The sequence below is a fragment of the Balaenoptera physalus genome (genome assembly GCF_965194825.1).
Source record: "Balaenoptera physalus genome assembly, chromosome: 12".
Lineage (NCBI taxonomy): Eukaryota > Metazoa > Chordata > Mammalia > Artiodactyla > Balaenopteridae > Balaenoptera > Balaenoptera physalus.
Genome location: NC_138897.1, coordinates 68951881 through 68966055, shown reverse-complemented (window position 1 = coordinate 68966055; position 14175 = coordinate 68951881). Strand labels below are relative to the sequence as shown.

The following is a 14175-nucleotide window of genomic DNA, read 5'->3' as shown; positions in this document are numbered from 1 at the left end:
TTTCTTGGTTTTGTCCTTCCCCCTCTTTTTTCTGTGAATGCCTGTGTGTAAATGTGGTGGGACTGTCCACTTTAAAGTCGTATACCTTATCCATCACTGCCTGCCTTTGGCTCTTTGTCAGCATGGAAATTTGGTTCCCAGACCCAGCTCTACTGCTCCACCATGACCACTGGTCCAGTTCTGTTACAGCATCACATAACTAAGTTATATTAGGTAGGATGTGTTGCTTGCCAGAACAGTCCCTAATGTTTTGTTAAATCCTTAATGCTTGAGAAATTGAAAGTTGATTTGTTCTAAGGGAAGTGATACTTAGAAAATATTAGTGTATGTTTGAATGGCAGTGTATCTTTCACTGTGAGATGATTTTATTGTGATGTTGGAGTTGATTGTGTTAAATACAGGTTTTCAATTCAACTGACTAGAGGCTGGGTTTATTTTATTTGGTTTTAGCTGGAAAAAGTTCTCTGTTATTTGCTTGTTGCCTACTTACTATTAAAAGAAAAGGGAAAACATAGTTTGTAACTTGAGGGACAACTAGCATTACTGCCTCTCAGCACCACAGAGCAAAATGCCATTCTGTATTTAGTTAACGCAGTGATGAAGATCTCAGGCTTTTGAAACATTTTATTTCAGGCAGATCTAAATTGTGCGTCCTCATAGATTTTATTTTTTTATTTATTTTTAAATTAATTTATATTTTTGGCGGCATTGGGTCTTTATCGCTGCGCACGGGTTTTCTCTAGTTGCGGCGAGCGGGGGCTACTCTTCATTGCGGTGAGTGGGCTTCTCATTGTGGTGGCTTCTCTTGTTGCGGAGCATGGGCTCTAGGCGCAGGGGCTTCAGTAGTTGTGGCGCGTGAGCTCAGTAGTTGTGGCTTGCGGGCTCTAGAGCACAGGCTCAGTAGTTGTGGTGCACGGGCTTAGTTTTAGTTGGTCTGCAGCATGTGGGATCTTCCCAGAGCAGGGCTCGAACCCGTGTCCCCTGCATTGGCAGGCAGATTCTTAACCACTGCGCCACCAGGGAAGTCCATACATTTTATTTTAAACTAAGCTTTGTTGTTGCTTCTCTCTGGAAAAGTTTGCAGAGATCTTTCATCTTCTAACAAGAAGTTCTCTGTTTGGTCAAATGAAGCTCTTTGATGATGGTTTTGTCTCTACGTTTAGATGCCTTGTGTTTGGGCCTCCAGGCTAAAGTTACAGATCCATTCTGAGGCACAGTCCTGACTGGTTTTCACTGCACTTCATCCAGACTGTGGATGTACTTTTGCATCATTTGGAACATCCATAAAGCTGGTGGTTTGTGAAGCACAGGTTTCTGTCAGGCTGACGGAACTTTTGTGACAAAAGTGGATATTACTATTTGGATCAGACCCTCATTAATGCTTCATATTTAGTAATTCCAAAGGAAATGAAAGTTATTTTTTAAAAGTTAAGTCATCAAATCAATAATTTAGAAAAAAGTGGGACCAGGTGGTTGCTTCTTTATTTTACACAGGATACTTGTGCAAGATATCTTGGTCATTATTGTTTGTTTTTATGATAGTTTTTTTTTAGATTTATTATTTATTTATTTTGGCCGTGTTGGGTCTTAGTTGCAGCACGTGGGATCTTTGTTGAGGCATGCGGGATCTTTCGTTGGCGCGAGTGCTCTTCGTTGTGGTGTGCGGGCTCCTCTCTAGTTGTGCTTGGGCTTCTCTCTAGTTGTGGCCTGCAGGTTTTCTCTTTAGGTGTGGCGCGCGGGTTCCAGGGCGCGTGGACTCTGTAGTTTGTGGCACACGGGTTCCAGAGCGTGTGGGCTCTGTAGTTTGCAGCACGTGTGCTACACATTGAGGCGCACGAGCTCAGTAGTTGTGGCATGTGGGCTTAGTTGCCCCACAGCATGTGGGATCCTAGTTCCCTGACCAGGGATCGAACCTGCATCCCCTGCATTGTAAGGCAGATTCTTTACCACTGGACCACCAGGGAAGTCCCAGTTGTTTTTTGTGTTTTTAAATCACTCGGTTTTGTTTTATATTTAGCCAAATGTTTGTCTTTTTCCCCCCCTGTATGATTGCCGTTAAATATGTAGATTTTACATACTGAGCTTAGTCTGAACTAAGAAATGATTAATGAAATAATTTGGTAATTGTACGGGTACCAGAAGAGATGATTAGCATGTCATGGTAGGATGTTATTGTACCTGGTGACTTGATTAGATCCACAGAATTGCTAAATCTTTGTAGTACTAAGTCTTGCTTCAGTGGGGTTCTGTCGTTTAAGAGATTTGAAAAGGAAATGAGGGTGGAGATAAAAGAAACTGGATTGGACTTGTAGTTGATTTTTAAATCTAACTCTTTAAAGTTTCCTTCAGTTATCTGGTTTCCTCTTGTGTAGATGGCCAGTAATTCCTGGTGATGATCATCCATATCTATTGAGATTAGTCTCTGATCTCCTAGTATTATAGTGAAATCAGAGAGGGACAACTTGTCCCCAGTTAAACAAATTATTTTTTAATATTAAAAATAAACTAGGAGATTACTACTACTGTAATAATAATGGATCCAGGCTGTTCCCTTTCTTAATTACAAAGAGAAAGAGTACTTGTACAGAGGAGCAACCTGTGGACCTGACCTTAACCACAAGTTAAACTCACACCACAAGTCAAACACCAGGTCAAACTCACAGGACAGACTGAGTGTGTGGCTCCTGTTGTGATGCTCTGAGATGGACACAGAATCAACTCTGCAGCTTTCCTATCTGAAAACATTTACCCCAAATTTAATCATGAGGAAACAATCAGACAAATCCAAATGAAAGACTGTTCTACCACAAAGCTGGCCTGGGAGCTTCAAAAATCTCAGCATCAAAAAAGACATCCTGCCTTCCTCCTCAACAGAAAGTGCTGGGCAGCGCTTCTGGAGAAGAACTGGAAGACATGACAAGACAGTGACAAGGGACTCACAGGACAATTCAGGGAATTTTAACATTAAATAATGTACTGTTGTATTAACTATATAGTATCCTACGTGTTAAGTTTTCTGGCTGTGATGATTATATTATGTTTATGAAGGAGAAGCACAGAACAAGAACCTTGTTGTGATTTGAGGTGAAGGCTCACAACGTCTGCAAAACTACAAGCAGTGAGGGAGAGAGCGGGAGAGCACGAGTGTTCCGGCGTGGCAAACTTGACACTCAGGGAAACTAAAAAGAAATCAGGGCTTACCAGTTGGATTAGAGACTTTTTCTGCCTTCTTTCCCTCCCTCCAAAAATTTGTTGCAATTCATGGTAATTGCTTCTTTACCTGCCTTTTAAGTCTGATAATAGAATAGAAGCATCTTTTTAGAATAATTGAAGTTTTCATGAAACCCATAGAATCATTTATTTTTTGCATAATAACACAGTAAGTGGTGTTATAATGTCACTTGCTTTTATGATAATAGTATAGTTTGACATGTAATTTTAGAGGTAAAAAATCTGAGGTCTTAAACTTTGAGTTGGATCATTCTAAGGAACTAAAGATTCTAAGATCAGGTGAATGATCAGAATCATTTCTGATCATTTCTCTTAGGTTACTTAATGCATTAATTTTCCTCTGATAAATGATTCCATTTTTCTCAGTGTGCTAATTAGGGATGTCCATGAACAGAAGCTGTGAACAGTGAGACACAGCAGGACGCTGGTGTTCATGCACATGTTGTTCCTTTAGAGTGAAATTAAAGTGCTTGGTGGTGCAGAATTGACTTTTAAACAGAATTTGGTTCTGATGTTTTCAGATAATCTTTTGAAAATATTTATCCCTAAAAGTTTATCTATATGTATATATAAATTACTTTCTGTTTCTTTCTTAGAGGAGTGAATGTCGTTCCTTTTCTAGAACTTATTGGGTTACCTGACAGCGTAGTAAACATTCTGAAAAATTCCCAGAGTGGAAATGCACTAACAGCATATGCCCTGTTTAAGGTAGGTACTGCTGTGGGTAGATGACGCCTCACACTGAACCTCTGTAACACTCCGTGCTTGCTCCCAGGGTTACCTTTGTAACTTAAAATACTGTGTTTCATCTCTTACATGTCTAATGATTAAAAGTAAACTAAAATTTTTAAGGGTAAATGGTGGTTTAGGAAGAATTGCCTTAAGAATAGGTAGGTTTTTCATAACCTGCTGTGATGAGACAAAGTGAGACTTCTGAATTTCTAATGGACAGGTTGTCTCTGTGACATTTCTCCTATTGATAGTACATTAATTTTCCTTATTCAGAGATCCACATGCCACCTGACACGTTAGTGAAATTTAGCATTTATTTTACTGTTTATAATAGTTTATCTTTCTAAAAAGTAAAATAGTAAAGTTTAATCAAATTGTTTTATGTGATAAACCTTAGACTTAGTTGTTGATGTAATGTATGTTTCATTTTGGAGTTCATTGTCTTTACAGTTGTTGTCTGGATTCAGACAATGACATCTTTGTAAATAGATAGTTTTTACACTTATGGGTCTTTATTTTGGAAGAGAAGACTCATTATTGTAAATTGTGGAATTTAGCTATATTAATCTAATTTTTCTCAACTGACAAAAAATTAGGTTCTATGTAGCTTTATCCTAAGAAAACAGGTAGAAGACATTGGGAAACTAGATGTTATTTTACTTCTGTTATGAAAATACTTAGACTTATGGGTTTATAGTAGTACTCAAAAATAATGTTGTTTTATACTGTCATCCTCATTAAAATCCTCTGAAATATTGGGAGATTTCTTATATAAAAATTTTGACTAGAGGGCTAAAGCTTAATTGCTGAGGTTTTCAACATTAAAACTTATTAAATTAATAAATTATCAAGTTTTTAGTTACAGTGTGTATAATTTAACCTTAATCCAACTGTCATGATGGTTGAAACCATTTCCCTAATTATAACTGTTCCTTATCCCATGCTCTCATTTCACAGTCTGTGTGTTAGGTCTTTTTTTAAAGTCTGTTGTCTTTGATCATGAGCTCCTAGGAATTTAGAGTTATGTCTTCTTTCTTTGTGTTTCCACTGTGCCTGTGCTGTGCTCTGGAGGCACATCAGTGCTCAGTGCCTGTTTGCCTGCTTGGAATTGAAACACAAGGCTGGCACGCAGGTGGGCTGGTGTCAGCAGTGGCTCTGCTCACGTTCCTGTGCAAGGAGGGAGGTGTGGAGGGTCCACCTGGGTGTTTGGTTTCTGTAACCTGGTTTCTCAGGTAGAGCAGCAGACACTGAGGTTTCTTGCCTCAGAATGAGATGCAGCCTCTGCTCTTACAATTCTCCCTTTGTACCAGTTCATCTACTAGTTAGTTTGGGACCTTAAACCTCTGGTCAGTTGATATGTGTACATGTCTCCTATATGCGTGCCATTTTACCACTTTTTGGCCTCATGAAAGTTCCTGGTTGGGATGCCAAGCCCAGCATGGACTGTAATGAGAAAGTAGCATAAAGCCTGGAAAAGCCAAAGAAAAGAGATTTGGAAGTGAAACTAAACTAAATTTAGTGAAGAACAAACATTTGGCCTGTGCTTGCCAAGTTTGGTTCCGGTTTAGATGAACAGTGTAGTGTATGTAGGTCGGCAGGGTTTCTGGGGAGTGGAAACGCATGTGCCTTTGTTATAGGGAGGGTCCTGAGCCCTCCATCTGGTTCTCAGTGAGTCTGCCCCCCAGGTTCACTAGCACATGGGTACAGAACTTTGGTGCTGCCCCTGTGAATGTTCTCTAATCCTGGGTCAGTGTCTAGGTGACAAATACGGAATGTTAGGAGGGAAAACCATATAGGATGTAACAGCCTTATGAAGCAATAAAGTAATTGATAGTTTGGTTATTAACAAGAATTTTAACTTCACACTGTTTTTGCTTAAGACAACAGTTATAATCAGTACTGATCTGCCCATTTCATTTTCCCGCAGATTGCAACGCCCGCGCGGTACACTGTGACCCTGGGGGGGACCTCCTTCACTGTGAAGTATCTGCGCAGCCGTGGCTACATGTCGACGCCACCTCCTGTGAAGGAGTATCTGCAGGACAGGATGGAGGAGACAAAGGAGCTCCTCACAGAGAAGATGGAGGAGACAAAGGACAGACTCACTGAAAAACTGCAAGAAACCAAAGGAAAGGTTTCTTTTAAGAAAAAAGTGGAATAGGGTGCCTTATATACCAGGTTATAGACAGTTCCTGCACTTTAACCCTTGGGGACTGTGGACAAAGGTACATGCTCTTGATTATTTTTTTGGTTAGCAGCCTAAATATAGCAGTTCTCTGAGGGTTAAAGAACTAAGATAACTTTTTAAAGTTAAACATCACTAGAAAAATCAGTGTTTTTTGAAAAGAAAAAATGAACCTAGTATAAGAATTTCATGTCAGTAGCAGCGTTAAGCAGTGGTCCATGTCTTCAGTCATCCTTGCTTTGTGTCTAGATAGCTGCTGACTCCTTGAATAGCTGGTGCGGCCCTACACAGATTTAACACTAGGTCTTCATCTTTGTTATTCTTTGAGGTTTTAACGATATTCACTTCTCAACATGGAGACAAACTGTTATCATCAGAACTGCCTGTGAATAAGAGGATATTTAGTCTTTCTCTAAAGATAGTATATAACGGTTACATACCAGTTAAAATGTAGACTTCATATAAAGAAAGCTGAATGAAAATTGGGTCATATATATGTAAATAAGATGTATTGGTTATATGTAAATGAAAAATTGACCCTTTAAAAATGATTTTTACCTGAAGCTTGCCATAATCAAATTTTTTAAGCAAATCTGTGCGGTCATGGCACTTTCTCACCCGGAATGTAAAACTGTTATTCCTGCATCATGTCCTCTCCAACTGATCTCTCAGAGGAAAAGGGAAAACCATTACACCTTAAGTTTATGGTGGAGATCAGACACCCTTAGCAGTACCTGGAGCTTGTGGTTCTCGGCAGTGCAGGTTTGGGAGGATGGGACCTGCCTGTCCCTGCCACCTGGTCTCTACCAGCCAGAGTCGGTCTTGATTCCATTATGGAGTAAAATTTTAAGATTGTAGCTGCTGTTTTCCTCTTGCATTGAAACATCCTTACTTGAGCATTTTACTTGAATTTTTTAAATAGCAAAGCTGTCATTAAAACCTGCTTGGAATGAAATTCAGTCGTTGTCAGATGTGAAAGTTGCCACAATTTGTGTGGGTGTGTTTGAGGATGTGTTTGTGTGTTTCCTTTTGCTCTAACTGCCTTTACTTCAGTTCTAACCTTTGAATTGAAAGAGGGAACGGCCTCTTTCTAGATTGTCTTTGTTGTGAGTGATCTGATAAGGCCGCAGGCATCACTGCTGTGAGGCAGGGTTTTCGTATTAAATACTGAGTTTGGCCAAATTTAGAGAATACTTTAAAGGGAAAAAAATGTTTGCATTTTGATACGTCTCATCATTATATTGGCTGTGCTGTGGTTGGACTCTTCTTTGTGGGGGTGGGTGGAGTGGTGAGGGGGCAGGGCTCACTCTGCCACATGCAGGCCCGATCAGGCAGGATGGTTTGTCTCTTGATACAGATCGAACGTGTGATTTCAAATTGACAGCACATTTTCAAATCCAAAAACAGTGAACATGTTTTAGCTTGTTTATTAAATAATTCACATTTTTGCATAGATTAAATGCTAAGATGGATATTAACAAATTTCTTGTTTGTTCATTTTTAACCACTGAGACTGCTTGGTTTAAAATCATGTGTTATATGAAACTTTCTTTTTACTTTTCACGTTGCATAGGGCGTGTTTTCCAATGAGGGTAAATTGTGGGTCTTAGAAGCACTAATAACCCTGAGTTTCGACCTTTGGTTCAGCACGTTTGAGATTTGTTGCCATCCAGTTTCATAACTGTGTTGTGTTTGTCCAGTTACAGAAAGTGAGATACTAGGGAGTGCTTTGAAATTCTCTAGTAAAACATTCTCTGAAGGTGTAAGAAGTTCTTTTGTCATTATTTAGTATCAGGAATATCTGATCTTGTCAAATGCTGCTGCTCTCATCTTGCTAACCTAGTCCTTAAGGGAAGCTACAAAGAGCCGAAGGGGGGACCCCTGGAATATGCGTGTGGAGTATTTGTAGCAGGCCAACAGCACATAGTGGGCATTGAGTTAAATTATCCGGGTGTGTGTGTGGTAAATATCATAACCATTTCATTTACAATAAGCCTTATACTTGCTGTGTCTGGTGTGCACATCTGTATTTAAGTAGGATTGTTGACAGGGTAAAGAGGGAGCCATGGCTGAGATTTAATTTAACACCTATAAAATAGATAAGTGTTTGCTCAGCAAATTAACAATTGAAATGAAAAATAGATTAGGTAAAAAAAGACTTAGTTTATTCAAGAAAAATAGCAAAACCAACCTTTTAAAGTACCACAAAAATGTCTCTCACTGAACCAGCATTTTGCATACAGTAGGGTGCTATTTGCAGATTCCAACAAAGGAGAAAGAGTTCATGTATTAAGGTCACCTTCCTGCCACTAGTGAAAATAATAAAACTATGCCTTCAAATATAATCTTCAGCTTATTTGTTATAGAATCTGCCTTCCATTTATTTACAGATGGAAGATGTTACTGTAGTCCTTTATGCTCTAGGAAGCAGTGGAGCTATTGGCTGTCTTATTTCAGTGACCTCAGAAGGTAATTCCAGGAATTTTATAAACATCTTAACAGTTTGGGCAGAAGAGGTGTTTGAAGAAAAGAAGCAAGTTGTACGTTAGACATATCTAGCTCTTTCTTGTGTTCTTTCCACTTGGTTCATCTTCAGGATTTCTTATCCAAATTCAGATGTTCTGAACAAAGCCACTGTAGAAGATTGTAGAGTATGGTGATGGTAATGAAATGGACAGAAAATGTTCTAGCAAATGAGTCAGAAAGAGTACATGCATCTTTCCTGATACCTTTGAGATGATACCGTTTTTATAAAATGCATTGGTGAGATATACATTTCTGAATTACTAAAGGATTCTGTCTGAAAAATACTTGCTTTCATGGTAATATAGACGTATTTCTTCTGTTGGCTACAGCTTACTTTTTAAAATGGGGACCTTCATTTATTTCAGATTTTCAAAATTGAATCTCCATAGGGAAAGATACGGAGTTAGTTTAGAAGAAAGTAAAATACATTTAGATTAAGTGTTACCAACATTGGTTTGAAGTAGTTTTTGGTATTAGATGCTTACTCAGTTGGCTTTTCCCGAGCCATGGTCTACGGTGCGTCCAGTCACATTGGCCTAGAGGCTGGAGTTGCACAGGAGTGTTCATAAAAAGTGTGGGCCTCTCTACTGCCTTGGAATTTAACCACCTGAACCAGAAATCTGCAGAACCAGAGGTGGGTGCTTTTAATTATTCATTCTGCAAATAGGAGCTTTGTTTGGTCTCTCTTGGTCCATCTGTATATTATGGAGTACCCAAAAGATTCTGCCTCCTTGACCCAAAGGAACAACAGAGGCAAGAATTCTCCTTCCCTTAGAGACTTGGCCAGAATTCGTCTTCAGCCGTGAATTTTGGCCTGGCTTTCTGATTTTTGAAAGATATTTGTCCTGCATTTTGAGCTTGTAACTTACATTTGAGAAATGCTAAGTTTGTGCCAATTGGGTATAGTTTTCCAAACTCTTTGAGATTTTTTTCCTTTGTGACTTCCATGTCAAGCTGGTTCATTTTAACTCATTAAAACAAGTTTTTGGTTGTCTTGCTTCTTCAGGGTTAGGCTTTGAAAATCAAGCTGTATTCTTCCCCGTAAATCGCTGGCAGCCACCAACAGTAATGATGACAGATCATAATTATCTTGTGGTAGTTAGCTGGCTATTTTGATAAGAATGATTCTCTCAGCAGAGAGAATGCGGCTTGACTTCAGAAGCCTTCTGGGCAGAGTATGACGTTATTCCGCTGACTTGGACAGTGCTCGTGGGAAGTGCACAGGCAGCCCCAAAGTCCTCCTCAGCACTTGTGGTTTCTCTCTACAGGTAAGAGGGCTCATAGAGCCTGAGACGAACAGAAAGCACTTTCACGTTGTGTTTTCTCTGGGACAGCATGGTCCATAAGAGCAGAAGTTGTAAGACAGGTCAGAGATGTTCCACGTGTAGCCACAATATATTCTCATTCTTCCCGACTGTGAGGAATGCATAGAACCTTTCTTCCTTCTTTCCTTACCTCTCCCTCCCTCCCTATGTCCAGCTTTTTCTGCTTTGAATTTTGACCATTTTAAATGGTAGAAAACTCTCTTTGAATTGAAAAAGAAAAAGGCGAGTTTGCATGCAAGCATGCCTGGTTGTCCTGCGGTAGCCGGTATGTGGTTCTCCGTCCCTCTGATGGGCAGGCGCCATGGCCCACTCCTCAGTAAGAGTGGGACAGATAGCTTGCAGGTGTTTCCTGACTTTCTAATCAGGTACCTGTTGAAAGTAAGCCTTTTACTCCATTTGGGTAATTTCATAAGGTTACTTTTAAGTGTACCATATATGAAATATATCTAATATAATCTACATGAAATCTACCTAGTATAATCTAAATAGGGTAAAACAGTGAGATGTTTCAGCTCCTTAACACTAATTGAGGGTTTGTTTGTTTTTAAAAAAAAAGAACATACAGCATTTCCTCTGTATACACAAGTATTAAGCTGTTATTTTGTATTCACCTTTAAGTACGAGATTTGAGATTCTGTAATGATTTGAAGCACATTTTGACTAATTTGTATTTTATTGAATTTGAGTCAGTATTTTCTTTGGACACAATCTTGTGACTTAATTATGGCTGTTGCTTTACTTTTCTAAGAATAGTGGCTGTTTGGGTTCTCTCTTTGCAAGGGTCCCAAAGGCACAGTTTGTCCAGTTCTCAAACACTGACTGCCCTGCCATTCACCTTGGTCTGGAGGTAGTTACAGGGCTTGGTTGCCATCGTGCTCCATCACCATGTACTTGTTATTCTCCTCCTGAAGAAGATGGAAGATACGGTAGGTTGCAATTGCATTCCTCACTTCTTTTGGTTTGGAAATAAGGGACAAGTCTTACTTTCCAAAAAAAGTTGAAAATATTATTATCAGTCAAACACTTGTCCACAAAACCTAATGCAACTTCTGTTGAGAAATCTAGATCATTTTGTAACTGCATTATTTTGGAAGCATTTTAGATTAATAGAAGTTTTCTCAGTCATAAACCCAATTTTCCCTCTAGTGGGTCACTTCAGAATGTTGAGGCCAGTAGTTGTAGTTGAAGAAAGGTGCAGGAGAGCCGGGTCAGACATTCAAATCCAGGAACTAAGTAAGGTAAAGTAAGTCCCTGCTTTGGAACTTTTAAAATTCTTTGTATTTTTGGAGCTGAAGCCAATTTATGAATATTCCTAATCCTCTGTCCTCTTCTGGTGACTTCCATCATCTTTTCCCTTTTAACTTCATAATTTTCTTTTTTTAAATAAATTTTATTTATTTGTTTGTTTGTTTTGGCTGTGTTGGGTCTTCGTTGCTGCACACGGGCTTTATCTAGTTGCTGTGAGCAGGGGCTACTCTGTTGTGGTCTCGGGCTTCTCATTGCAGTGGCTTCTCTTGCTGCGTAGCACGGGCTCTAGGTGTGCGGGCTTCACTAGTTGTGGCACGTGGGCTCAGTAGCTGTGGCTCACGGGCTCTAGAGCGTAGGCTCAGTAGTTGTGGCGCATGGGCTTAGTTGCTCCATGGCATCATAATTTTCTTTAATTCTTTCTTTAGAGTGATATTTCATTATCCAAAGAGGATTCAGCCTCAGAAAATACCCCATCCTCCCTTGGTAAGAAAGTGAGTTTGCTTTTCCTACTGCGCTTGTGTGGAGGGTCATGGTGGTGGTCACAGCACCTGAGCCTGCATTTGTGACACTTGGAACAGCTCAGATTGGAATTTTCCTTTTCCTTGGGGTCAATTGGTGGAACATCTGAAGCATCAGGAGCTGGCTTTTGTGGTAACTTTTCACACTGGGAAGTTCAGTGTATCCCTGACTAAGAACTGTTAGGCTGGCCTCTCTGGGAGTGGAGAACGTGTGTGTGTGAGGTTTACGGGAGGTTGACAGGTAAAACCATGTGCTCGTGGATGGTTCCAGAAGAAAGGGAGTGTGCCAACATTGGTGAAGAGCATGCATACGTGGTACAGGATCCCGGCACCGGGAGCCTGGGGTCCGTGTGGTTTCCTTGAGGCCGTGACAGCGCTCAGATCAGTGTTAGCTCCCCCACCCCTCACAGAAAGGAAGCCAGAGAAGGAAAAAATGGGGGCAAGGTGGGAAATTATTTTTTTTAAACTATTCTCCCTTCAGATTTTCACATTTTATTGCTAAGGTTGTAAGAACACTCTCCAACACACACACAACGTGGTTTGTTAACCAAAAAAGCTGTCCACATCTAGAGTAAGGAGAAAAGAAACAGATGTATTTTACTTAAAACCGTGGCGAGGAGGTTTGGGTCCTGGTGGCTCAGTCTCTGCCTTGACACAGGTGCTCCAACCCCCTTGGCACTAACTTGGCCCGTTTCCGTCACTGGCATTTTAAGCTGCAGTGTTAGCGTAGAGATCATGCCAAGGCAGAGTGCTATTTACAAGTCTGTAGGAATTGGGCGAACCTGGAAAGTGAAAGCTGAGCAGCACAGCTCCCTCTGTGGGGGCCGCATGTGGCAAGCACACCCTCTCCTCCAGTCTTCGCGCAGGTGACCCTATTGTATGAGTGACATTTGTAGACATTAACCTGAGACAGAGCTAATACTTGAGGCCGCCAGGTCTATAGGCTCCAAAGCCTGTGCAGCCCTTGAACTGTAAGCAGGAAATCTCAAGCAGGACCTCAGGGTCCCCCACCGAAGCCGGGGTGGCGGACACAGCCTGGCTCAGGTGGGGCCAAGGGCGGGCCAAGGGGATGGGTCCCTGGCCTGCCACGTGGAGAGGCCAAAGTCAGCACTTTGATTTGAAAGCATGCTTACTCTGTCTGCTAGTGTAGACTGCTAGAATATTTTGTGCTTCCAGATTCTGGTGGTAGTACCACAGTAAACTCTATAAATGCAAATGGCTTTGTAAACAGGTTAAGTCATATAGGATCAGTATACTATACGCAAGTGTGTGTAAATGTATATATACTGCTTCCTGGTAAAGCCTTTTGAAAGTCTGTATTGCAGTTAACACCATGCTGTGTTCAAATGACTAAGACTGTAGCTTTTGATTTTTTTAAAGTAGGGTGAATGAGGTTTGCATTATTAGGGCAAAAGCCCAAAGTCTGGACAGACACATGCCATCAAAACAATGAAATTTACAAATGCACAGCTTTTATCTTTTGGCTGCTATTTTAAAACATGCATTTTAATTAGAATCCATTCAAAGCAAAACGTCAAAACAGTGTAAAGAGAGAAATCTATCTATGATGTTTTAAGTAACAGGCTCGTTATAAACTGTTTTGTGCAAGTATCATCATGGAGAGTCAGAAATAAGTGTTTGTTCCAAGGCCACTGTGAATGGGTCTCTGAAGGATTCTGGAGGTTTCTTTCGAGCACAGTGCTTTTCTAGATGTCCCCGAGGGTGCAGGGAGAGGGCTGCCTGAGTTGCTAGTCCATCTGCTTAGCTGTTGGCAGCTCTGCTGTTTCACGAACGACCCAATGAACAGAAGTCGGTCCAAGAAAGCCAGAGACTGGCGGGGTCTGGGATCCGGTGCAGGCCCTGAAGTGCAGTGGGGGCTCCCCATGTACCAGGTGGGTCAGCAGGGAGCCTATCGCCAGGGAGGGAGGTGTTGGGCTCTGTTATGTCCTGTGCTGAGTGCAGCCTGAGCAGAAAACGGTGGGTCCAGACCTGGGCATCTCCCTCCCTGGCTGGCGGTGCCTTGGCTTTCGAGGGCCCACAGGGGCTCCTTGGCCTCTGGCGCTTCAGCTCCAGCCCGATGGACAGACAGCTCCTGGATCACCAGCAGCCTCCAGGCCTATTGTCTGTTTTTGGCCTGGGGATTCTTCTGAAGTCTTCAGAGCCTTCTCAGTGCACAGCCAGGGCTGCGGGAAGGGGTCCCACAGGCCCCCGACCGTGGAGATCAGTGTCCCGCCTCCTGTCCTCCAAGAGTGCAGCCTCTGGTTTCCCAGCGCCACACTGAGCCCCGCTGCCCAGATGGACACCAGTGGGCCCACCCTGACCATCTCCTGCCTCCTCCAGAGCAGCTCCAAGTAACCTCCCTGCACCCAGACTCTAGACCCAGCCAACCAGGTGACCTCATATAGAAATG

General features: G+C 41.4%; 1 protein-coding gene across 4 annotated transcripts in view; it reads left to right on the top strand.

The window, feature by feature from the left end:
• The window catches only part of FAM210A (family with sequence similarity 210 member A), a 28568-nt gene extending 20938 nt beyond the window's left edge, over positions 1-7630 (top strand). For all 4 annotated transcript variants that reach the window (XM_082415866.1, XM_082415865.1, XM_082415868.1 and 1 more), the window contains exons 3-4: positions 3828-3939; positions 5891-7630. In XM_082415866.1, coding sequence (XP_082271992.1) covers positions 3828-3939; positions 5891-6124 — 346 coding nt within the window. In that variant the 3' untranslated portion in view covers positions 6125-7630. The remainder of the gene's footprint in view (positions 1-3827; positions 3940-5890) is intronic.
• Positions 7631-14175: the final 6545 nt, after the last annotated feature.